Below are 26813 nucleotides of genomic sequence, written 5' to 3'. Positions count from 1 at the left end.
TCTGGGAATGAGGTTAGGTGGATAGTATGGCTGTGGTCTCATTTCATTTTCATCTATATGTTTCTTAAAAATCATTTAAAGCACACATACATGCTAAAATGGCTTTAGCACAATAAGCAAATTTTTTCACTCTCTGACCAATTTACTCGAAGAGATTTCAAAACATGAGGTGAAGGCCATGCCACCAAAGGGAGATAAACAGTCTGCATTAGAAAACAAGGAACAAGTGAACCATTCTGAAACATCTACTTTGACGGCCAGATGTTCGGAGGCGCTATTTTACTTAAATTCTGTCCAAGAAATTGGGAAAACAATATTGTATGGTTTGTGTTCCTGTATTTGACACTGTTGTGAACAAATGCTGTCAGACCATGTGTGTGAAATTTATTGTTGGAATGGCTGGATTTTTTTTTTTAAGAAAAAAATAAAACCAGACAGATTAACTTATCATGCATTCTTCTGCACATTTTAATCTATTTGTAACCTGACACCACAAACAAACATCTTACCATAAAATATAAAGATTTTTTCTCTTTTACAACATTTTATAAAGATCTTTTTGCAACAGTCAACAGAGACGTCACACAGCTAACATTCAACATTATTCATACACATAATGTACACCCTTGAGCACACTATTCATTCATTTTGAGTTGACCACCAGCAGTTTCTGCATGTAGGAATTCAGCCATTTCTGTCTCTCCATTGCTGTAAGAAGCTTACTTTTCTCCCTGAATGCTGCATCATCTGCCACCACAATGTTTCTCTTTTCCTGGTTGCTCGTTCTTTGTGGCCAGTCAGCTGGCCATCCCTTCTCCAGGTTCTCTTCCACCTGTGACTGGCTCAGGGGGCTCCACTCATTCACACCCAGCTGTCCTGTCCTGGGCTTGCCTTCACCAAAGTCTGGGGCAGACAACATCTGGATACTCCAGTCGCGGAGTGAGATGGAAGGATAGAGGACCTCCCATTGTTCCTGTTTGGAATCGTCTTGACCAACCAGAGGGGAGTTTCTGTATACAGGTAAAAGAGTTCATACTTTCGTTTCTTCTGTTTCTTTTTTCACAGAAAAATCTTCTGAAGGCATCAAAGCTAAGCAAAGCACACTTACCTTGGCAGTGGTTGAAGGTGGGGTTGGGGAAAGGCAGAAGTCACCAAGATTATACTCATTAGAACAGTGAGCAACAGTGTGGGACGAGTAGGCAGGGTTAGAGCCACCATCTGCAGCAAATGGGTACACACACATAATCCATACAGTTCATTTAAATGATACAGAAATCAAATAATAGAGCTATCTCAAAGATTAATCCAAGACCATCAGAGTTTAAAACCCCATAAATATCCGTTTAAATTAAAATTCCAATTATGATTAATGGTTATATATATTAATGGTTATAAACTATGTTACATCATTGCAGAGTTGTGTAAATATAACTCATGCATATTGCAGCTTGGTACTAATCTATTTATCATGCGATAGAATCAGATAAGTCAGAAAATTTTATTGCTCATTTGTTGAGGATTATAATGACCTTTGCATATGTAGAGCACTGCATTTCCCAAGAAAAATCTAACATATCCTTGTTACAACCTATGCCAAAAGCAACAAAATTAGAAATGTTAGAGGTGTCCTCAATACTTCAAGAGGGGCACCACAGTCAGTGGACCTCCTATTATTTTATAGCTTTTCACTGTTAGCTGCATATATGTGTTATTTATAAAGATATCTTTCTCACCTTTGTAGAGTTATTGGTCCTTGATAATATTTGCTGCTTCACTGCAGCACTCTGCCTCCAGAGAGTGATGTTGGAAAAGAACCCAAGGCTTTGGTCTGTGGAGTCCAAACTGGTCTGCAGTTCTTCCATGTAATACGTTGGCAGGTACGGATTCTTCTCCAGTTGCTGTTGTGTCCCTCTAATGACTGGATGTTTTTGGATCACCTGCAATGGTATAAACTTCACAGCTAGCTTAACCAGGTGTGTTTAAAAGTACGTCTGTCAAAGGTGCTGGAGAGAATGTGCTGGAACCTATGTTTGCAGGGGCTTATATACACAGCCTTCCTCTGTCAGAATGTGTAAAGAGATGGAGAAACGATGAAAGGCCGTGTGTCTCTAGATGTCCTGTTTGGCTGGAGTCTTAAAATAGAGTAAGGAATCAGAGGAAAGATGGGAATCTGTTTTGACGTCACAGAGTTTAATGATGTGTCAAAAAAAAAGTATGAGTGGAAGAGACAAGCGCCCACATCGTTAGATGATGAAAACATGCTGTTTCCTCTCCTTGTTCCTATGTGGAACTGATGCCCTTTGACCTTTGTTGACTCAACCTTACAACCTTCCAGTGATCACTGAAGGGGCGTAATCTATAAGGACATATATGGTGAGCTTAGGTAGGTAACAAGGATTCAGTTTCCAATTTGAATTTATGTCTTTGTTGTCTTCCGGCAGCCTACGCTCATGTTGCGATTCTAGGCTATGTAAGGTGTTATTCTCGTTAAATTTGATAGGTTCTTTAAGGCTGTTGACAGAATCGCCCACAACAGGTTGTGTTAGCATGATCATATTGAAACAACCATAACCATGCACGCACAAGGCAAAGTATCAATGATGATTGAAGAGTACACAGATGCTTAAAAAGAACTACAATATAGAAGAATGTGTTTTTCAGTCATGTGTCATGTTAAAGGCTTTGGAAAAAGGGAAACACATACGGAGCGGTCTGTTTTTAAGTATAAGGGGGCTCTTATCCTCATATTTGTTGTATACGTTATATACTGCAGTATACGTAATTTGCTGCACAGCTAGCCAGATGGTGTTACAAGTCATATTTTTTTTTGAGTCAATAGGTTTCTGTTTATTTACAAGGAAGAACATCAAAGTTCTTGCCTATGATATTCGATTATGTGCTACAGAACATGCAGGTTGAGATTAGCTTAAAAAAAAACTGCAGCTTTCCTTTAATGGCCTGAGTTCTCTCTTTCTGAGATTCCGGATGCTGCTCTGACTACTGCTGCTGCTTTAAATGTCAGCGTAAGGAGCAGAAGAATGACAGAAGGCTGCAGAACTCATTGTCTCTCTTGTTGAAAGCCGCATCTTTCCCCTTAAGGACGGCACAGTGGTTTGCATAGAGCGCAGGAGGCCTCGTTACCATAGGGCAGCTTCATTTGGCCCTCATTTAAAATAATGGGCAGCAGTGTAGTGCACAAGCATCAGACAAGAGGGTGCTAACATTCATTATAGAGTGTGTCAGTGGTGACACGGTCTGGACAGGCCAGAGATGAAGCCGATAGGCAGAACAAGTGAAAAAAAGAGGTACAAGACAAATGAGGCCATGGTTGCAAAAAGAATTTGTGCTCGAGCTCTGATCTCTCAGTATTGTCATTGCTATAATAGAGATGCTCATACACACCCATGAGTCATACACATTTTTACACAAGAACTCTCACTTCTCCTTTTTGCCCACTCATCCGCTTTTCTCATATCCTTATCTTGACTTCAGTATATATTGTTGTGACAGTAAACAGTAAAATGAAAAACTCTCATAAGTTGCCAAACTGGACTGCAGAAAAGAGTGTTTCATTTCTTGGCAAGACTAAGCTAAACAATGAAGTATAACCTTACGTTTATTAAAGCTTGAAACAGTTCACCCTGATGCAAGATTAAATCATGATATCCTAAAGCCATTCACAAGGTCATGATGCTTATCAGTGACAGTTTTTTTTTCTTTTAATTAATTTTTGTCCCAAAAATCAGCTTATCTCACTCCAGCCACATAATACAGACAAACGCATTCATTTGTGGCCCTCATAGTGTATGGAATGATTGACTCAGAATGGGCCATGTTCTGCTCCTCCATTGCTGAAGCAGTTGACTGTAGCTGTAGCCGTAATGTAGTTGGTGCCTGTCAGGGCGGTAATCCTCGAACCCGGTGGTGGACACCCAAGGTGAGAGATGCCGTCAAGCTGAAGAAGGAGTATGGTTGGCCTGTGGGACACCAGCTGGCAACCCGTGTGTGGGAGAAGTTTGGTGAGGCCTTGGAAAGTGACTTTAAGTTGGCTGCAAAAAGATTCTGGCAAACCGTCAGGCGACTCAGAAGCAGTGTGCCACTAGCACTGTATATAGTGGAGATGGTGTGCTGCTGACTTCGACTGAAGACATCATAGGGTGGTGGAAGGAATACTTTGAGGACCTTCTCAATCCCACCAACATGTTCTCCAGTGAGGAGGCAGAGTCTGGGACCATGGGAATAGGCTTGTCCATTACTGAGGCCGAAGTCGCTAAGGTAGTTAAGAACCTCCTTGGTGGCAAGGCTCCATGGGTGGATGTGATCTGAGTTCCTCAAGGCTCTGGATGTTGTGGGGCTGTCTTGGCTGGCATTTTCTTGGCCTTTTCAACATTGCGTGGACATCGGGGGTGGTGCCACTGGATTACCCCAGTCTGCCTCTTTTTTGGACTACCCCAGGTGGTGCCTCTTTTTAAAAAAGGGGACCAGAGGGTGTGTTCCAACTACAGGGGAATCACACTCCTCAGCCTCCCTGGTAAGGTCTATGCAGGGGTACTGGAGAAGAGAGCTTATAGTCGAACCTCGGATCCAGGAGGAGCAGTGCAGGTTCTGCCCTGGTCGTGGAACACTGGACCAACTCTTCACCCTCTCCAGGATTCTGGAGGGTTCATGGGAGTTTGCCCAACCAGTCCACATGTGGATCTGGAGAAGGCATTTGATTGTGGGCATTCTGTGGGAGGTGCCTCGGGAGTACAGGGTACATGGCTCTTTGCTACGAGCCATTCAGGCCCTGTACAAACAAAGCTGGAGTTTGGTTCGCATAGCCGGCAGTAAGTCAGACTCGTTCCCAGTGAGAGTTGGACTCCGTCAGGTCTGCACTTTGTCACCGATTCTATTAATAATTTTTATGGATAGAATTTCTAGGTGCAGTCAGGAGATGGAGGGTGTCCAGTTTGGTGACCTCAGGGTCACATTGCTGCTATTTGCAGATGATGTGGTCCTATTGGGGACATCGGTTTGCAGCCAAGTATGAAGCGGCCGGTATGAGAATCAGTACCTCTAAATCCGAGACCATGGTTCTCAGGTGCAAAAGGGCGGAGAGCCCTCTCTGGGTCGGGGATAGGCTCTTGCCCCAAGTGGAGGAGTTCAAGTATCTCAGGGTCTTGTTCACGAGTGATGGTACAAGGGAGCAGGAGATTGACAGGCAGATTGGTGCTGGGTCAGCAGTGATGCAGGCTCTTCCCCGGTCTGTTGTGGTAAACAAAGAGCTGAGACATAAGGCAAGGCTCTCGATTTACCAGTCGATCTACATTCCCACCCTCACCTATGGTCATGAGCTTTGGGTAATGACCGAAAGAATATGACCGCGAATACAAGCGGCCAAAATGAGTTTCCTTCCGCAGGGTGTGTGGACTCGCCCTTAGAGATAGGGTGAGAAGTTCGGTCATCCGGGAGGGACTCGGAGTAGAGCTGCTGCTTCTTCACATCGAGAGGAGCCAGCTGAGGTGGTTCGGGCATCTGATTAGGATGCCTCCGGGACGCCTCCCTCGGGAGGAGTCACAGGCAAGTCCACCTGGGAGGAGACCCTGGGGAAGACCCAGGACACGCTGGCGTGACTATATCGCCCAGCTGGCCTGGGAGCACCTCGGAATATTGGCTGGGGAAAGGGAGGTCTGGGCCTCATTGCTTAGGATGCTGCCCCCGCGACCCGAACCCCGGAGAAGCGGAAGATAATGGATGGATGGATGGATGGATGGATGGATGGATGGATGGATGGATGGATGGATAGTTGATTTTCTCAAGGAGTACCATAATGGGGGAATTCCAACCTTATTCAACGTTTTTTGCATAATTCAAGTCATTGAGACAGGTTTGGTTTTGATGCTTTGTTTTAGAGAAATTAAACGAAGGTTAGTTAAGATTTTGGCCTAAAACACATTTTTTAGTATATTCATGGTGGATAGCTCCATGCTATGCCTTGGATATTAAATAAAATATATATTTGCACTGTAAACATCAGAACCCCTCGCTCCTATCGCCACCACTCTAAATAAATATGAGCTAGAACATTTCTGTAAAATGCACCAATTCACATCAAAACACTTAGTTTAGATCCCAATGATTGAACTAAACATGGGATATCTTTGGAATCCCTCTTTAAAAGTGAAATTTACAGTTTTCTTGTTTTTGCATGAGCGTTCTGTGCACTGGCAGTTGACACATAGCAGTGTGTTGCCTTGTGAGCCACAGTGCGAGTATGTATTACTGGGGTGCTAAGTGTGTTAGTCATTAAGTCATGTTTAAACATGACTGAGGCTTTGTTGACCCTCAGGCACAGCTAGAAAATGTCCTAGACATACTGAGTCATGAAGTGGGAAATATCTGTGGTTTTCAAAAATATTGACGTTTATCTGTTCTGTCCTGATTTATCGTTTTTCCAAAATTGTGTATTGTCTGAGCTCAAGTGCAGCATGTCGCATACTGTGCAATCTACATTTTCTTGTACAGCAGGAAACATATTATGAATATTATGAGTACGAAATAAAGCAGATGTTAATTAAACATGTAGGCTCCAAGTCACAATCATGCAACATATTTTGAATTTCTCACATAATGTGCAGAGGCATAAGTGAGTTAATGCTCAATGGATTCAAACTGGAACATTGTTAACTGACTTTTGGCACTGTTCACAACAATTAATCCCAAAAGAAATGGAAAAGAAAGAAAACAATCCAGTCTCTATTATGTCTAATATTATTGCTTGCGCGCCACATAGTGCTTTGAGTTGTTATGGTTGAGTTGAGTTGTTGAGTCCTTTGAGGGAGACACTTTATTACAACACTACCACAGTGTTTACCATAGGCTTCAGACTACAGATTTGACCATATTACCATTTCTTGTTTCTTTTTAGCAAATATTATTGGCAACACATAAAGAATACATGGATTATTAACAGCACACAAAGAAGAAATACCTGAATTGTATACAGCTATAAAGCTATGGCAACTTGCTTGGGTTACATTTAAAATGTGTACTTTGGAAAATACGCTACATTGTCCTTCTTGTGTCATACATACAAACAGTATTAATGTATTTATAACTTGGAATACAACCTAAAATCTTGCAATTAAGATAAAATATAAAAAACAGAAAATTCAAAGTAGCAAAATGCATTTAAATTTGCCATGTAAATACAGAACATGCAAAATAAAGACAAAGTAGGTATGTGAACTCTCCCAGCATAGAGCAGACTTGGGCTTATGAGGATTTTCAGTGATACCTTAGTCAAATATTTATTTAACATCCCATATGGTCACTGTCAGAACAAAACCTTGTATCTCTATCTTTGTTGTTTTTAATATTTTTACACAATATGAAAATGCCAGTTGCCCTTTAAAATGTTTTACAATTTCATGACAATTGAAACAATAAAAATGAAAATTACTTGGAAATAAATATTCTTCCATTCACTTTCATTTAAAATTAAGAACATTTTTCCTTCTCCTGTAAATGACCGTTTTGGAGATACAAGATTTTGTTGCGGCAGCAGCGATGTTAATGAAGAGTGCTGGCCTAAGATCTGTTGTTGTTGGTAAGATCATAGAGTTTAAGAGAAGACTCTGATCTGAAATCAGCACCCCTGCTCTAAGATTTATGAATACAGGCTTAGGACTGTGCTTGAACCATGTCTTACAAAGAGTGTTATCTTTTGCCAATTCAATATAAAACATTCAGTACAAATCAGCACCAGAATGACGATATGGTCTCTGTCAGGATCAGTCTGCTGGAAACTGCTTTACTTTCCTGCTTAACTAGACAAATCACTGTCAAAATTTTAGAATGCTGCTGTGTTGCGTGGGGGAGCACCTGATGCCTAGAAGTGGATGTCCATAGAAGAAGCCTCTTTCCATGAAAAAAAGATCTGACATGTAGCCATTAAAGATTAATACAGAGTAATGAGTAGAGTGCTCCTTTGTCCTTGTTGACATTGTCAGCTTCTTCCAAAGCGAAAAATAACTGTTTCAAAACATTCTGACATCCTTGTTGTAGTTAATATATCAAATGGCAGTCTTGGTGTAGCTTGTAAGTGGTTGTCTATAGAAGAAGTCTTTTTTTAAAGCAGGGTTTTATGTATGGAGTTAAAAAATATTTGATATATAGCCTTCAAATACAGAGCAATGAGTAGAGGTACTCAGTGCTCCTTGGTCCTCATTGACATTCTCAGCTTCTTTCAAAGCAAAGAATGACTGTTTCAAAACATTCTTACATCTTTGTTGTAGCTCCTAATAGATCAAATAGCAGTCCTAGAGTAGACCAGGGTGGTGCCAGAATGACACTACTATATTATTAATGATGTAATTTTCTGTTAAGCTGTTATGTTCTCTTCCAGCAGCAAGTAGTTCTTTGTGTAAACTACTGTATCCTGCTACTTACTTTCATAAGTTTCTCAAATCAAACTGTCCTCTTGGGCAGGTAGAGGCTCAAGTGTAGATATTGTCTGGCCATCAGGCTCCTGTCCTGGCCAGCGTCCATGGCGGTACACAAAGTAATATTCCTTGCGTGGCTCACTATGGTGTAGGTTGGACTTGATAGCAAGTGGAAACTCCTCAGGGGTCAGGGGCTGGTAGTGGCCATCCACTAACAAACTCAGACAGTAGGAGTCTGGCTCCAGCACTTCAAACTTCTCAGCACACTGCGCCGCTAGGTCTCGAGCAGTGGTGTTCGGGCGAACACCCAGAGTCTTAGTGTTGGAACCAGCCTCCAGGAAAGAGACGTTGATGAAATCCTGCAGACAGGAGAGTGGTAAATATATATATATATATATATATATATATATATATATTTTTTTTTTTTTTTTTTTTTTTTTTTCCCCCGAAATAAGCAAATAATGTTCTATAGACTTTCCTCCAACAAAACTTTGTTTTCTCAAGATAATGACAAAATGAAATAATTTAGGATCTTGAAAAGACAGGCCTATATCTGTACCACTATTGTGACTGACCAGTAAGCTCCCTTAAATAATATCATTATCTAAACAAAACACATTTTTGTTTGGTCAAAATCTAAAGAATATTATCTCGGAAAAAAAATTTGCTGTGTCATAATAATCTCTAGATAACAAAATTTGCCTGTTACTGAAAAACTGAGTAAATAAAATATGTGAATAAAATATCAAAACTGTAGCAAATACATAAATTTGTCATGTAAATACAGAATATGCTAAATAAGTAGGTACATGAACTCTCCCAGCATAGAGCAGACTTGGGCTTATGGGGATTTTCAGTGATACCTTAGTCAAATATTTATTTAACATCCCATATTGTCACTGTCAGAACAAAACCTTTTATCTCTATCTTTGTTGTTTTTAATTTTTACACAATATGAAAATGCCAGCTGCCCTTTAAAATGTTTTACAATTTCATGACAATTGAAACAATAAAAATGAAAATTACTTGGAAATAAATCTTGTTCCATTCACTTTCATTCAAAATTAAGAATATTTTTCCTTCTCCTGTAAATGACCGTTTTGGAGATACAAGATTTTGTTGCAGCAGCAGCGATGTTAATGAAGCTTCTCAGAGTAGGAGTGCTGACCTAGGATCTGTTCTTGTTGGTAAGATCATAGAGATTAAGAGAACACTCTGATCTGAAATCAGCACCCCTGCTCTAAGATTTATGAATACAGGCTTAGGACTGTGCTTGAACCATGTCTTACAAAGAGTGTTATCTTTTGCCAATTCAATATAAAACATTCAGTACAAATCAGCACCAGAATGACGATATGGTCTCTGTCAGGATCAGTCTGCTGGAATCTGCTTTAATTTCCTGCTTTGCTAGACAAATCACATTTTTGATCTAAAGAAAATTGTCTTGGAAAAACCTTTGCTGTGTCATGATAATCTCAAGAAAACAAAATTTACCTGTTACCACCAAAAAACTGAGAAAATAAAATACCGGGCTTCCATACCTGCGTGTTATGTGAGTAACTATATCTTGGTTTCTAAATATTTGCTACAATTGCTGTGCAATATGAAGTTTATTATTATCATGTTACTGGCACTTACAAAGCTGATATTGCAGAAGACTGTAACATGCAAATGAGCACCAATCTGTGTGCTCTGAGCATCTTGACCACAAATCCAAAAAAAAGTGTTTCTGTAGCTGTTCTAATAAATCAAGATATGATCCAACAAAAGTAAAATATTGTGGTCAAAATAATATGATATGCCAGTCTAACTGATTCACCAGTCAGTTTTTAATGTGTATTGCAAGGTGAATCACATTTGCTATGTATAGCAATACAATCACTGTACTAGAATGCTGTCCATTTTATACAGCCTTAATATGTACTAACAATAACTAAATATATGCACAAACATGTTTCAACATAACACAATTCGAGACTCCTGGTCCCAAAGGAGTATATTCAGATAATGTATTCCTGTGTATTGGGACACTGAACATGCTATCACACCCTACCTGTACAGAGGAGCGTGAGGCACGAGCTTTGTTGAGAGTGCGGCGACGCTCCCACCGATGAATGGAGTCCTGGATTTCCAGACTCAACTGCCTGGTCATGGCTTGCTTGTCATAATTTTTTATGTGCTCCAGAGCTCCATATGTCGTGGTGAGATAGTATGAGCCTGAGAACACAAATAATATGTAATTAATTGCATGGTAAAATGCTAAGGGTGCATGACTAGAATAGAATTGTTCCTAACAAAATTTTATTTGATAATAACGTATAGCAATTTAATGAAGCAAATAGTATGAAACAGTTAAGTATACAGTTGCTGCAAATCATAGCTTTTGTAATACTTTGGCAAAAATTAGGAAACATTTGGAAATAATTCAAACCTATGTGCTCCTTTGTTAAACACCAAATAAACAATGTTATCTTTGTTGCCTGTTGCCTTCAGCAGGTCTAGCTGTAAATAAATCAGAATCTGTCTGAAACTTCATTCTTCATGTATTCTCCATGTTTAGATCCTTGTTTAGTTCCCCACGTGTTAATCCGTGCTTGGCAGATGCATTTCTGTTCATGCATTTGTATACGGATAATGAAAATGCATTCTGTGTACGCTTGTGTTAACCATGTTCAAGATCTGTCTCTGACCACCTCCAAATGTGGTTTGTGCGAATCTGTCAGCACAATGTGTCCTGGGGAGTGTTTACACCTGGCTTTTCATGCAGTCAAGTGAAATCCGAACATGATCTGATCATCAAAAACACGTTTAATGCAAGGTGTAAACAAGCCCTATGAATGTGCATGTCTGTCTTCTCACCCTCTCCTAGCTGTAGTGCAGGGTCCATCAATTCCATCATGTACTCCACATCCAGCAATAGTGCAGTCATGTTGCAGCGAGCCAGTACGTACATCAGCACAGGCAAGAAGTCATCTGCACCATGGGCCTTCCCTACACAACCAAACATATCCTATTTTATTTATACACACAGCCGTCTTAAAAGATAGACAACAGACACAACAAAGTGTACTTCAGTTATATGACTTTAGCCAGACTTTAGCCATGAAAGAGACTGAAACCAACCCTCCAACAATAGACAGTTACCATAGGCTTCAGACTGCAGCCCACTGTTTCAATAAAAAACCAGTGCAAATGTGTTTGAACATGCCTTATTTCAACTCTACACTTAAGGCTAAAGCCTGTTTACTTCACTTCAGGAAACCAGTTCTGTTAAGGCCAAAAAAACCTGTATTATCAGGTAATTTTCAGGTATCAGGTATCATTTTCAACTGACTTTGAAGCTAATTTTGGGGTAAAGAATTCAAGCTGAGCAGAGAAACAGCCGTTGAACTGTCTCTCTCTCTTTTCTGATTATGTATGCATTGAGCTTGGATGATGATGATGTAAACATAGACAAATAATTATCATCTGCAGAATTATTGTGCTCAACAATATCATGATCCAAATTCAGTTAGAGAGCCTTACCCTCTAGCTTGCGGTAATAGTAATATAATAACCACATAGTGACTAACTTGGATAGCTTTTAATGTTACTTGATAATTTATAATCATATTCAGTGGATGTATGCATTTGATTGGTTGTGAATGAAAATACCACCAAACTAGTACATTAGCACCCTCTTTCTGAACAACTGTGTCCATTTTACTCTCTAAAATGTCCTCAAGTTGTTTTGTATGTACCCCAGCAATCTTGCCAGACTGGAAATCTATGTTAGAATTTTTCATGTAGCATTCAAAGTATGCATGTGTGTAGTTAATTAGTTGGTAATGTTCTGTTTGCATAGCCTGTCATTAAGTGCAGTCTTTTCTATTGTATATCATTTTAACTAAGCATAGACTAGAATGAGCTACAGTGAGCTACTGCTTAAGCTGCCGTTACTGTTTTTTTGGTTTCCTACAAAAGAGATTTGTGAATGTGAAGGACCTTTTAAAGCAAGCAGTGGGTTTAATAAGGCAAAATGTCTGTAGTGCTGTGGCCCACAAGGACTGGAGTCTGACACATACACAATGTTAGAAATCTATACAAGAGTTCTTTCCAGAACCTTTACAATATGTGGATATTCTTTAAATAACAAAAAAGGTTCTTCGTATCTATTTACAAAAACAAATCTCTCAAAAACTCAAAATGGTCTGTGATCAGTGCACTGCATGCATCAATAAAGAACAGATTTAAACTAATTATAGAGGGCCTATAAAAAACCAGTGTGTAGTAACTGTATAAACTACATAGTAAGAAGTACAACCCAATTCCAATGAAGTTGGGACATTGTGAAAAACATAAATTAAAACAGAATACGATGATTTGCAAATCCTTTTCAACCTATATTGAACTGAATACACTACAAAGACAAAATGTTTAATGTTCAAACGGAACTTTATTGTTTTTTACAAATATTCACTCATTTTGAATTTGATGCCTGCAACATGTTCCAAAGAAATTGGGACAGGGGCAAAAAAAGACTGGGAAAGTTGAGGAATGCTCAAAAAACACCTGTTTGGAACATTCCACAGGTGAACAGGTTAATTGGAAACAGGTGAGTGTCATGATTGGGTATAAAGGGAGCCTGAAAGGCTCAGTCGTTCACAAGCAATGATGAGGCAAGGTTCACCACTTTGTGAACAACTGCGTGAGCAAATAGTCCAACAGTTTAAGAACAATGTTTCTCAAAGTGCAATTGCAAGGAATTTAGGGATTATCATTATCATTTTTAAGAACCAGGGTGATGTGCAGAGCTGCAGTAACTACAGAGGTATAAAGTTGATGAGCCACACCATGAAGGTATGGGAAAGAGTTGTTGAAGCAAGGCTAAGGCGAGAGGTTCAGATCAGTGAGCAGCAGTTTGGTTTCATGCCCAGAAAGAGTACCACAGATGCAATTTTTGCATTGAGAGTGTTGGTAGAGAAGTACAGAGAAGGTCAGAAGGAGCTACATTGTGTCTTTGTGGATCTAGAGAAGGCATATGATAGGGTGCCAAGAGAGTGAACTGCGGATTGTGAGACAGTGGTGAGGTGTGCAGTTGGAGTGACAAATGGTTTCAAGGTGAAGGTAGGGTTACATCAGGGATGAGCTTTGAGCCCCTTCTTGTTTGCAATGGTGATGGACAGGTTGACAGATGAGGTCAGGCAGGAGGCTCCATGGACCATGATGTTTGCAGATGACATTGTAATCTGTGGTGAGAGTAGAGAGCAAGTGGAAAAGAATCTGGAGAGGTGGAGGTTTGCACTGGAGAGGAGAGGAATGAAGGTCAGTAGAGATAAGACGGAATACATGTGTGTGAATGAGAGGGAGGCAGGTGGAAAGGTGAAGATGCAAGGAGTAGAGGTCGTAAAGGTGGATGACTTCACATATCTTGGGTCAACCATCCAGAGCAATGGACAGTGTAGAAAATAGGTGAAGAAGAAGGTGCAGGCAGGATAGAGTGGGTGGAGACGGGTGTCAGGGCTGATGTGTGAAAGAAGGATAGCAGCAAGAGTGAAAGGGAAGGTTTACAAGACAGTAGTGTGTCCTGCTATGATGTATGGTTTGGAGACTGTGGCTCTGTCTAAAAGACAGGAGGCTGAGCTGGAGGTGGCGGAGATGAAGATGCTGAGATTTTCGTTGGGAGTGACAAGGATGGACAAGATTAGAAATGAGCAGATCAGAGGGACAGTGAAGGTGGAACAGTTTGGAGATAAAGCCAGAGAGGCCAGGTTGAGATGGTTTGGACATGTGTTGAGGAGGAATAGTGGATATATTGGTCAAAGAATGTTGGAGATGGAGCTGCCGGGTAGAAGGAGAAGAGGTAGACTTCAGAGAAGGTTTATGGATGTAGTGAAGGTGGACATGGAAATGGTTGGTGTAAAAGTAGAGGAGGCAGTGGATAGGGCAAGATGGAGGCTTATGATCCGCTGTGGCAAACTCCTAAAGGGAGCAGCCGAAAGTAGAAGAAGATCATCTGCAATCCATAATATCACCAAAAGATTCAGAGAATCTGTAGAAATCTCTGCAAGTAAGTGGCAAGGCAGAAAACCAACATTGAATGCCCGTGACCTTTGATCCCTCAGGCGGCACTGCATTAAAAACCGACATCATTCTGTAACGGATATTACCACATGGGCTCGGGAACACTTCCGAAAACCATTGTCAGTGAACACAGTTTCTCGCTCCATCTACAAGTGCAAGTTAAAACTCTGCCATGCAAAGCGAAAGCCATATATCAACAATACCCAGAAATGCTGCCGGCTTCTCTGGGCCCGAGTTCATCTGAGATGGACTGACACAAAGTGGCAAAGTGTCCTGTGGTCTGTCCACATTTCAAATTTGTTTATGGACATTGTGTCATCCGGGGCAAAGAGGAAAAGGACTGTCCGGATTGTTATCAGCACAAAGTTCAAAAGCCAGCATCTCTGATGGTATGGGGGTGTGTTATTGCCCATGGCATGGGTAACTGACACATCTGTGAAGGCACCGTTAATGCTGAAAGGTGCATACAGGTTTTGGAGCAACATATGCTGCCATCCAAGCAATGTCTTTTTCAGGGATGTCCTGCTTATTTCAGCAAGACAATGCCAGAGTGCAGGTACTAGACTGGCCTGCCTGCAGTCCAGACCTGTCTCCCATTGAAAATGTGTGGCACATTATGAAGCGCAAAATATGACAATGGAAACCCCAGACTGTTGAGCAACTGAAGTTGTACATCAAGCAAGAATGGGAAAGACCTACAAAGCTTCAACAATTAGTGTCCTCAGTTCCCAAACGCTTATTGAGTGTTGTTAAAAGGAAAGGTGATGTAACACAGTGGTAAACATGCCCCTGTCCCAACTTCTTTGGAACGTGTTGCAGGCATCAAATTCAAAATGAGTGAATATTTGCAAAAAACAATAAAGTTTATCCATTTGATCATTAAACTTCTTGTCTTTGTAGTGTATTCAATTCAATATAGGTTGAAAAGGATTTGCAAATCATCGTATTCTGTTTTAATTTATGTTTTTAACAATGTCCCAACTTCATTGGAATTGGGGTTGTAGCTGACTAGATGTAATCTTATTTTGTTATTACATCTTATTTGATTAATTTTACATTTTTATTTGTCCTCCACTTCTTTATTAAATAGAAAATGAATCACTGCATTCATAGCATAAATTTTTATATGTGGTACTTTTTTGCTGGTCCATTTTGTCCATTCCAACTTGATGGTAACATTTTTATAAAACCAATAGCGTAATACATATTGTGTATTGCAAAAATGTTAAGTATTTTTAAGTTATATTTTTGGCATATTGCACAACTTTAGATCACATATCTAGCTCATAGGTCAAGGTGAGCAACAATTTCTCTGACCTGGGCAGCCTACAGACATGGACTCATAGATGATCTTGCAGGTTTTGAGGAGCAGGTCTATCTTCTTCTGAGGTGAATATTCCTGATGCAAGTTCCCCAGCTTCACCTGGATCTTTTCCATGACTGGTGTATCAGGGACACCAGTGGTTACTCCCAAGTCTGTGGTTGTGGTGCCCAAGACTATCTGCTGGTTCTCTTTCAGCCTTTTCAGAGTGCCTGCACGGGAGTGGATGTCTTTTAGCCCATTATATATGGCCTCCCTCAAAGGCTTCAGAACACTCTTGCACAGTGCTGCCTCAATGACGACCTCTGAAGAGAGGTGAGAGATGTGTTAATTCAAGGAAGCAAATCAAATCACTCAGAGGCAAAATCATCAAACTTCACTCAACCAAAACACTGCCACAAACACTGCCATTATTTCTTCATACATTACTGTGTAATAATCCAAGCAATGCGGTGGGATGATTGAAATGCTCATAAGCCATGAGGTAGCTCTTTACAAACTTTACAAATTTTTTTTAATTAGTCACCCTCATCTTTCCATAATGCTCATGTAAATACTGCAGGCTTTTGTGTATGTATAGGGGCAGTGTGAGAAAAAAATCATAACTCCACATGTTTTCCCATTACACTTCCTTAAGCATGATAAGACTTCAGTAAGAAACTTTGACCACTTGCCTCAACAAGCTGTAATAGCTATTGTTATGAAACTGCACTGCAGAGACAGGTGAGAATTCATTTTGCAAAACTCAGATTCTGTAATAACTTTCTGGTGAAGGTACATAATAAACAGAGCTCTGAGCTCATTTTAGCCTTGCAGCACAAGAACTTTGCACAAAAAACAAGGGTATTTCAAAATAGACAGGTTGAATGTTCATTAGGCATGGAGGGCACTATACAAGTGAGCTCTCTTTGCTGTAACATTTGATTTAATCAATTAGCAAATTATAAGCTGTTTCATTAGCTCAGTCAGATGTTAACTGTGCAAATACCAAACTGTGAATAACTGTTGCTCTTCAGAATAAAAAATAATGAGCATTACTTTTAGAATATGCTCACACTAAAAGCTCTACTGCTTAACTCCAGGTTTTTACTTGATGTTCTGCATTTGTATTTTTAAGTGATCCATGTCTGTCATTATTGTGAACAGATCTGTACCCTGAAGGTTCCTGCATGCAATTCAAGATCAACAACCTCATGCGCATGACTCAGATGTCCACATGTGACACTAGATGATGACAACAGTGATACATGCATGTCCAGTGATGAGTGATGGAAAAAAACACATGATCTCTGATCTAATTGTTCTCATTATGGTTTCATAGCCACGTATCTCATGAGAGACATATGAAAGCGGCTCAATTCTAATCTGAAAAGGCCAAATTTGTGTATACACAAAGTTTTGGAAGAATTACATCTACGTCAAAAAAAAAAAAAAAGAATTTGTGCCACTTTGACTCTCTAATGGGAAAAATGAGGCAAAAAAATGAGGCACCTAGACCAATCTGAAATACCACATTAATATCATCTCAGTGGTCAGCAACCTTGCTCTTGGAGTTTTACCATCCTGAAAAGTTCACTTTCAGCCCTGATTGAACACATTTAATCTAGATAATCAATCCACTTAATTATTTGGATCAGCTGTTTTACATTTGGGACTGAAGCTAAATTCTGAAATAGGGTAGATCTGCCAGTGCAGGGTTGATGAGCACTGTTTTATTTTGATGCAAGCTGTTATGGAACAATGTACATAAATTACCCAGCTTCTCCTCAGTGTAAACAGCTGACTCTTGAAGGTTCTGCAGCTCCGTGCTCTGGATCAGGTAGCTTTTGAGCTGGGTCATCATTTGTCTGATTTCTTGAAGCATCTCAGTACTTGAGGAGTGCCTTCGCATGGTGTCCAGCGTATAGGCTCTATAGTCCTGCACCAGGTTCCCAAAGTAGGTACTGCCATCCCGAGCCAGCTCGACAATTCGTTTCTGCAGCTTGCGGTCAGCACTCATGAAATTTGTAAAGACAGTAGAGAAGTTCACCATTGACAGACGCTGTTTTGCGCGGTCCAGCATAACGGTGGGCGTTCTCTTCACTATAGAGCCCGTCATTGTTGTGTCCATCTCCTCTTCTGTGCTGCTGGTGGAGTAGGAGTCGTGGTCTGGCTGGGCAGCACCTCCATCTGGAGAGAACAGCGAGACGTCAGGAACTTTGGGGTGACCTGCAGTGACAAAGCGGTGTATGGAAGTAGGAGTGCTTGAGGTTTTCGAAGTGAAGGAGGTGGATTCTTTGGTGGTTCCCCCATTGGCATTACTGACATCTTGTGAAGCTGTGGTCACAGTCTGAGAGGGTCTTTTTCTCCTAGGAGGTGGTACTGGCGGACCAGGCCTCCTCACCTCAGCTGCTGACAGTCCAGTGACAGCAGATGCTCCATTCGATATCTTGGAGTAATCCACAAGGGCTTCATCCTGCTGTGACTGTGACTCGGGGGCATCCATTGGCTTCTCACACTGTACCATGCTGTTGTCATCCAGGCAGATGAGAGATGACATGGGAGCTCCAGGAACTTCCCCCTCCATCTCTGCTGGTACAGAGTTGTTGGTACTTGTACTGTTAGACGGTTGTTGCTGGATTTCGTCTCCTGATGGCTGGTTCTCTGACAACCTGCGTCGAAGTGGTAACGGAGGAATCCTGTGCAAAGACACACGGCTAGCCTGCTTTGTCGCTTGGCTTGGAGGTGGTTGGGCCACGTCTGGTTTAGCTGCCTCCGCTTCAACGCTGGGGGCTGTTCCCTCTCTCTCTGGACATACATGCTGGCTTCCTTCCTCTTTCTGAACCACAGGAGGACAGCTCAGCGAGATCAGAGTACACTCATCTGACGCAAGATCCTCTCTGGCTGGCTTAGGTGTAGCCTGAACCAATGCAACTTCCGATATGCTAATTGGACGTGGAGGCAAGGGTGGGGGTCTCTTGTACTTCAGTGGAGCCTGAATGGGCGTGTTGAGGCTCTGGGTTCTGAGGATGGGTGGTGGGGGGCTGGATGGCAAACTGCTGCAGTATTCCTCAATGAAGATGGGGTTGACATACCACAGACGATCATTGCCAGCAGAAAGTTGGATCTCACAGGAACTACTGTGGTCTGCTGCATTCTGAGTGCCACCACTGTCTGCAGATTTACTCAAATTGTCCTGAATGTGGCTGTTCAGGGTTGAGCTCCAGAACTCTGGCAACAAACACAAATTAGCTTACAAGGTACCTATAAAACACATGTAACAAGACCTCATGTTGTATCAGAAGCCATGGTAATGCTGCATACTTTATACATTAATGTAACAATATGTTTTGGATACTTTCTATTGGGGCCTATTCATCATGAAATATGAGAAATGTTAAAAAAAAACTTTCTGGTTTCAATGTGGTTCACTGCCAGAAGTTCTGGAAACTGTTTCTGTTCCACAAAATCTAGTTTGCTGCTTTTATTTAGTGATTGCATGTTTTGAGAGTAGGACAGAAAAGAGTTTTGCTGAGTAATGTGATGTAGCTATTTGAGACAGAAGCCACTGACTCACTACGTCCACACATTTCTTAGCAATTGTACAATTTAAACAGCAATCACAGCTTCACAGAAAACCAGAAACAGGAACAGATACTTGAATTAGAGGGTAAGGTAATCTGGCATTCCCCATGGATTAATAGTTATTAAAAATAAGTCAAAATGTTTTCAATACCTATTGTACAGGAAGGAAAATGTCCCCAGGGCTTTGAAGACCCAAATGTACCATGTGAAGCTTGTATACAATTTATTACCTAAGCCAAGGGTGGATATCACCTCCATGTCTTCATATTTACTTGCTCGGACAATGGCTTGAGGTAACTTAAGCGGGAAAGGGAGGATGTCCCTGGATAAAGATGAAAATACTGCTTTTAAAATGTGTTCGGTTTTCTAGCCATTCACTAAACACATTGGTCTCAAAGCTTCAAAAACTTACCGGCTAACACAATAGAATGCAATGAGTTTGAAGATGTTGTCAAAGACCAGGACAGAACCCTCAAGATAAAGCACTATGGAGGAAAAGGTGGATGACAAAACTATTGTTGGTTATAAGTGTGTAGGATTCCTCATGTTCATATAACAGCTACACAATTTTAAGCAACATTAATATGAGCTTACCAAGACTTCTTGAGATATAAAGGCATATAAAGAAAATGTGGCTGAATCAGTACAGTGACAAAGTTTACGTGTCTATATTATGCTGGCCTTCGATCAGACTTCAGATAGTGACCATATTTAGAATACCGTGACTAAGACAGAGAAAAAACCCCTGACTTAGTTGCACACATATACAGACAGAGACAAACACTGAAACAAGCAGGAGGAGGGGGGCAGGAAGTCCGTCACACAGCAATTCAGGTCTGAGAACAGGAAACTTATGGTCAGCTCCCCTCCTCCACAGACCACCACTGGCCTCTGCAACACCTACCCTGTATGAGTGTGTGTGCATGCGCGTGCATATGTTTCTAAATATTTCACTTGTACTCTTGTAATAGCTTTCCTAAATACAGAGCTGAACTCACAGGCCTTTTCTTCTTTTACATGATACTCCTGGACCTGAGGCTCCCCCTGGTGGTGCTGGAGACGCACTGACACAATCATCAACTTCTGGCCGGTGTTCCTCCTCACTAAAAAAATCTGTGTAAATTGGAACCATCACAAAAATCTGTTTTATTGATGCATATTGTGTAGTCGAGATGAGTTTCCTGTGTAAATTCTTGTGTAAATTCTTGTGTTCAGATTTCTCTTGCTATATTAAATGCAGTCATATGCCATGATCAAACAACATACTTTGTGAAAATAAGTGAACACATTCTCTACAGGAAACTAACTTAATATGATTTTTTTCCAGGAAGTTTTAGTGCACAGTTTCTAAATATTTGCTTGGTTTAACATAGAAATAAAACAAAGTGTAAAATGTGATATAACACATTTTTTTTGTTCAATATTAAATGCAACAAACAAACAAAAAATAATTGTGCATGAAAATATGCTAAATTGTGTTCTCTGTAGAGGATATGTACCTATTTTCAAGATAATCAACACAATGTAATTTGGTCATCATATGAAAGGTTAGAGCTGATCGGTATAAGGATATGCTATTTTTATCATGATCAATTACTTCACAGTATACTTTTCTGACTATATGATGGGTATCTATGCTGTAAAAAGTGGCTCGTCAGATCTCTCTAAAAAAATGACTTCATGTACCATCAAGCAGTTTAACTAGTTTTATGTAACTTAAAAAAACTGCATTGATTGAAAGAATTGTTCATTCAAAGTATTTATTTAGGTTGAATATAACTAGTTAATTTACTTGTTATCACATGAGGTAATTTTTAGGTAGATCTGATGAGGCATTTTTTACAGTGTACTTCTAGAACTATGAACAATTGCATTTTTCATAGAAAAGACTAGATTAGACAAGTGTGGCCAAAGACATCATAAATTATCACAGTATTATAAAGCATCACAGTTTTATCAGTATGATTGCTGTAATAAAAGAGAAAATAGTCATATAGTGAAATTTGCAGAGGACACCTGTTGTTGAACGTTTCCTGTATAAGGAAGACACAGGTTACTGTCCTGTCGTGGAGAACTTTGTTAAATCATGTGACAAAGGCATTTTACATATTAACGTATCAAAATACCAAAGACATGCTCATTGATTTCAGATGAAAATCATATCTGTGATAGAACTTTTTTAAAAGCAGGAAGGTGAAGAGTATCGATAAATGTAAGTACACCATTGTACAATGTACTGTCACTTGAAGCTCATATTGAGTCTAATGGGCCAAAAGTGTTTGTTTCGTTTTGAGGAAGCTTAGGTTTTTTAACACTAAATGAACTTTGTATAGGTCTATAAGTACTTTTATTATGTCTGTCCTGTGTATTTCAATGATCTACTAGTTTTGTAATGAATATATGAACAAAATCAAAAGTCTTAACAGAATTACTTATGAAGATAGCAATACCATAGGTGTATGGTAGAAGAGTTTGTTTGAACTTTAAGACAGACAAGCTAAAGGCTGTAAAGGCTGCTCTTTTGGATCGTCCATCTACTACACTCTGATTTTCTTATTCTTCCATCTGGAACAGACTATCAAATCAAACAATACAAACATTCTTTTATTTAATTCATAATGGGTTTATGTTTGGGGGCTATATTGTGTTGTCTAATTGAATGGTTTCATTCCAAAATGTTATACATTTTAAATATATTTTTGAAGAGAATAACAGCTGTTGCTAATGGAAAACAGAATTTTATTTCTCTAATAAAGGCAGTATTTTTGAAATACAAAACCCTTCAGTTACTGTTTGTTTTTACACCACGTTCCAAATTATTATGCAAATTGGATTGAAGAAATAAAGATTCATTTTTTTGTTTCTCAATTAAACTCATGGATGGTATTGTGTCTCAGGGCTCTTTGGATCACTGAAATCAATCTCAGACACCTGTGATAATTACTTTGCCAGGTGAGCCCAATTAAAGGAAAACTACTTAAGAAGGATGTTCTACATTATTAAGCAGGCCACAGGTTTCAAGCAACATGGGAAAGAAAAAGGATCTCTCTGCTGCCGAAAAGCGTCAAATAGTGCAATGCCTTGGACAAGGTGTGAAAACATTAGATATTTCACGAAAACTTAAGCGTGATTATCGCACTGTGAAGAGATTTGTGGCTGATTCAGAGCACAGACGGGTTCGTGCAGATAAAGGCAGAATGAGGAAGGTTTCTGCTAGGCAAGTTCATCGGATTAAGAGAGCAACTGCTAAAATGCCATTACAAACCAGCAAACAGGTATTTGAAGCTGCTGGTGCCTCTGGAGTCCCGCGAACCTCAAGGTGTAGGATCCTTCAAAGGCTTGCTGTGGTGCATAAACCTACTATTCGGCCACCCCTAACCAGTGCTCACAGGCAGAAACGGTTGCAGTGGGCCCAGACATACATGAAGACTAATTTCCAAACAGTCTTGTTTACTGATGAGTGTTGTGCAACCCTGGATGGTCCAGATGGATGGAGTAGTGGATGGTTGGTGGATGGCCACCATGTCCCAACAAGGCTGCGACGTCAGCAAGGAGATGGCGGAGTCATGTTTTGGGCCGGAATCATGGGGAGAGAGCTGGTAGGCCCCTTTAGGGTCCCTGAATGTGTGAAAATGACCTCGGCAAAGTATGTAGAGTTTCTGACTGACCACTTTCTTCCATGGTACAAAAAGAACAGTGCTTTCCGGAGCAAAATCATCTTCATGCATGACAGTGCACCATCTCATGCTGCAAAGAATACCTCTGTCTCTGGCTGCTATGAGCATAAAAGGAGAGAAACTCATGGTGTGGCCACCATCTTCCCCTGACCTCAACCCTATAGAGAGCCTTTGGAGTATCATCAAGCAAAAGATCTATGAGGGTGGGAGGCCGTTCACATCAAAACAGCAGCTCTAGGAGGCTATTCTGACATCATGCAAAGAAATTCAAGCAGAAACTCTCCAAAAACTCACAAGTTCAATGGATGCAAGAATTGTGAAGGTGATATCAAAGAAGGGTTCCTATGTTAACATGTAACTTGGCCTGTTAGGATGTTTTTGATTGAAATAGCTTTTGATTTCAGTGAATGTGACCTCCTAATGCTGCAAATTCAACAAATGACCATTTTCAGTTCTTTACAACCTATAAAATGTTTTGAAACTCTGCTGTGCATAATAATTTGGAACAGTGCATTTTTAGGTTTTTTTATTTTTGAAGAATATACTGTTATCATTGGGAGGTTTGTTCAATAAAATTCAATTTATACTCTGACGGGTGATGACTTTTATTATACTGACTCATTTGCATCGACCATTTAGGAAAATCAGGGAAAAATATCATTTGTATAATAATTTGGAACGCGGTGTAAACATCTTCTGAGATTATAATACATTGAATTTGAAGAGCATAATTTGTCCTCTTTTGTTGGATTTTTGATATGTTCTTTTTTGCCAAACCATGAATGAACTAAATTTTGTGACGCATATCATGTACAGAGAAAATACCTTGAAGTACCGTCATTTTTTCCTCACTCACCCCTAATTTAGACCAATTTTACAGAGTTTGTACAACAACAGCCAATGTGTTAAACTAGTAACAGGTAGCTGCGTGGACGTCAGCTTATTGTACTGTGATCTTTATGTGGTAATTATATTAAACGGTTTATTTTTTCTTTCTACTTTATTTTTCCAAAATGTTGAAAAAAATAGAACTTTTTCATAGGCTTTTTAAGAGGCACTACTATGCTGCTGGTATCTTTTCCCTGCAAACCATCATAAAAAATGAAGCATTGTGACACACCTTCATTAAAAGGGCTTCAAGTTTTGTGACATTGTGTTGATTGTTTATAGTCTCACCCCGGGTGACTCCTTGTTGAGTATACGAAAAGCTCTTTCTTGCGTCATTCCCAGCTGCAGCCACACTGGACAAGTCTTGATCAGCTTGTCCAGGATGCTTATGCTAGGAGGGGCTGGTTTCTGGGGCTGCTCAGCTGGTGTTGGTGCTGGTGTGACAGGGGACTTTAAGACAAGTGGCGGTGGAGGTCTGGCTAGAGGTGGGGAGGAAGGCTTGGAACTTGGACGTGGAGGGGGTCTGGGCATGGCTGCGGAGGAGACTTTGGGGATGGCCGATGGCTGTTGTACAGGGAGAGGTGGGCAGATGGGCTTGGGCATTTGTGGAGACATGGGTTTCTGGGCAGAAGGGCTGGAGATTTTGTGGTTAAGGGGTGAGGAAGAAGTTGGAGAAGGAGAGATGGTTTCCCAGTTTGAGAAAGGAGGTGAGAGAGATACTGGAGGGGAGGTGGACTTCAAGGCAGAGTTGTCAACCGAAATGTCAATCAGTTGTGGCGGTGATGTAGAGGTTGGTGTGGGAGAGCAGTTGGATAACAAAGGAGAAGGGGAGCTGGGGGAGGTGGGTTTTTGGAGGACAGGAGTTGCTGTGGCAGGAGCTGAGGAGAGCATGATGCATAATGATGGATAAGGAGAACAGTACTTTGCAGATTTAGAGCAGACTACAGATCATCCTGTACAGAGACAAAAGAACAATACAAGTATTTGTTTAAAAACTCAGTGAAAATGCAACACATCAATTCTGCTGCAAGCTGTGAGGTGACCGCGAAGATCTTATGTAGAGAAGCAAGAAATACAAACAGAGTCATTGGCATTTACTTGTTTATGGAAAGTAAAGCCCATGGAAATTCATTTCCTGGCTAAAAATTGTGCTTGTACTACGTCATTTTGAAAACACTTTTAAAAATAAAGGTTCCTAAGTGGTTCTTGGCTTGGACATACTTTAAAAACTTGAACTTAAAAAAGTCACACTTTCACACTTAAATATCTAATTCTTCAAATAATTATCAGGAATTTCTTTAGGAAACCACTGACATTTCTTTGGTGGCATTGCTCCAAATTTTTGAGAGTGTTGCAAGCTGCTATTATATAAAAGGGTAGGTCGTTATTATATTCTATCCTTACTACATCTTGATGCTGTTTACTAACTTGACCTCAAGGCTAAATTTCGACATTCTCGTTTTCTTAGCAAGAAGTGTCTTTTCCTCCCCTTCTCCTAGAACGCAAATATGTTTCGCAAGGATACAATGTCAACACTGTTTGTTCAACTTACTGTTCTTTTTGTTCCTTTTTGATACACAGTTTGCGAGGAAACATACATAAGTAATGTTAATACCCAATCATCTTTGGATAGAAAAGATGTAGAAATATAGGAGACAAGTAAACATTGTAATGTCTACTGCTGTTAGTGAAAGTAGACAGTTATAGTTGTAGACTAAAGCAATGCTTTACAAAAGAGAATGTATCTGAGCATGATTGTGCTTGGCAACTCACCCACTAGATGTTCCACAGTCTTGGGTTACAACAGCTGTTTTCTTCATCGCTTGCCTTTCACACACCAAACTTTTTCTTTCAGCCCTCTTTCGTGTTTCACTTAATCCCTCACGCACAAAGCCTGTCCACTGCAAGTAGAATTGCCCATCTATTTCCTTCTGCTCCTTCTGTTTTCCTTTTTAATGAAACTGATATTTCTCTTTTCTACCTAAACAGCAGTAAGGATATGAAAAAATGTCCAGAAACAACAGACTTGCTTATCCTTCTCTCTATCTTGACTTCCTGTCTGTCTGTGTACAGCGGTGTTGTCAGGAAGGGGCTGTCCAGGGTGGTCAGCCAAACTCTTACATACATACACACAAAGTCAGACTCTCAAACATGAACAAATACACTTAAAACTTTAGAACTTGCCAAGAAAACCTCACTTGTTGTCTCTCCAGTCTTTCTCTCTTTCCTCAAGAACAATAAACCTGAGCTCCAGACGTGTCAAACTCGCCAAAGGTAAGTATGCAAAGCATTCAAGAGCATTTGTGAGCAGTGGATCCCCCACCCCCTACTTCATCCTAAGCAGCTCCAGATGCCGAGGGGACTCTGAAAAATCTCCACAAAAAATGTAAGGCAGCATGTAGTTTCTCTCACTGCTGGGTCCCAGACCCCACCCCAGCCCAGCCCTTTCTGCTGCAGCTCATCGTGTTCATAATATTTACAAAGCAAGTCTGTACACGTTCATTTTAGCTCTGTACATGGCTGTGGTATCTGTACTAGGAGGTGACATCTCCTTTGCATAGCCTATCACAAAGGCCTAATGCATGTATATTCCTTCAGAACATTTCATCTTCTTATTTGAAACAAAGCAATAAAAACTGCACAATTTTACTGTACAGTAATACTATTCAACTTACTACACATGTCTCATGTCATTAGCCTTTGGGGCAAATCAGTTATTACTTCATTATAGTGCTCTTCTTGGTGGTAGAATATGTATTAGGAGCATACAAGTTTGTATGGCTTTACAGGGGCTCTTTTTATGGTCTAAAGACAGCAACTGTGTTGTACCCGCAGATGTTTCCTGTTAGTGAGGTGTGACTTCCACACTCCACTGAG

General features: G+C 40.3%; 2 protein-coding genes across 2 annotated transcripts; both read right to left on the bottom strand.

The window, feature by feature from the left end:
• Nucleotides 1-444: 444 nt before the first annotated feature.
• On the bottom strand, nucleotides 445-4086 carry pth2 (parathyroid hormone 2). Its single transcript, XM_017708786.2, has 3 exons — nucleotides 1734-4086; nucleotides 1109-1218; nucleotides 445-1010 (listed from the first exon to the last, which is right to left on the bottom strand). The coding sequence occupies exons 1-3, from the start codon at nucleotides 1860-1862 to the stop codon at nucleotides 644-646; spliced, it is 606 nt and encodes a 201-aa protein (XP_017564275.1). The 5' UTR covers nucleotides 1863-4086; the 3' UTR covers nucleotides 445-643.
• Nucleotides 4087-7439: 3353 nt separating this feature from the next.
• On the bottom strand, nucleotides 7440-26317 carry rin3 (Ras and Rab interactor 3). Its single transcript, XM_017708794.2, has 10 exons — nucleotides 25710-26317; nucleotides 24225-24889; nucleotides 20370-20484; nucleotides 19784-19856; nucleotides 19602-19693; nucleotides 17563-19017; nucleotides 15804-16112; nucleotides 11283-11414; nucleotides 10477-10640; nucleotides 7440-8782 (listed from the first exon to the last, which is right to left on the bottom strand). The coding sequence occupies exons 2-10, from the start codon at nucleotides 24825-24827 to the stop codon at nucleotides 8444-8446; spliced, it is 3282 nt and encodes a 1093-aa protein (XP_017564283.1). The 5' UTR covers nucleotides 24828-24889; nucleotides 25710-26317; the 3' UTR covers nucleotides 7440-8443.
• Between the last annotated feature and the right edge of the window lie 496 nt (nucleotides 26318-26813).

Source organism: Pygocentrus nattereri, chromosome 10, assembly GCF_015220715.1.
Source record: "Pygocentrus nattereri isolate fPygNat1 chromosome 10, fPygNat1.pri, whole genome shotgun sequence".
In the NCBI taxonomy this organism is placed as follows: domain Eukaryota; kingdom Metazoa; phylum Chordata; class Actinopteri; order Characiformes; family Serrasalmidae; genus Pygocentrus; species Pygocentrus nattereri.
The sequence above is the reverse complement of the archived record's forward strand: the minus strand, read 5'-3'. Positions and strand labels throughout refer to the sequence as shown.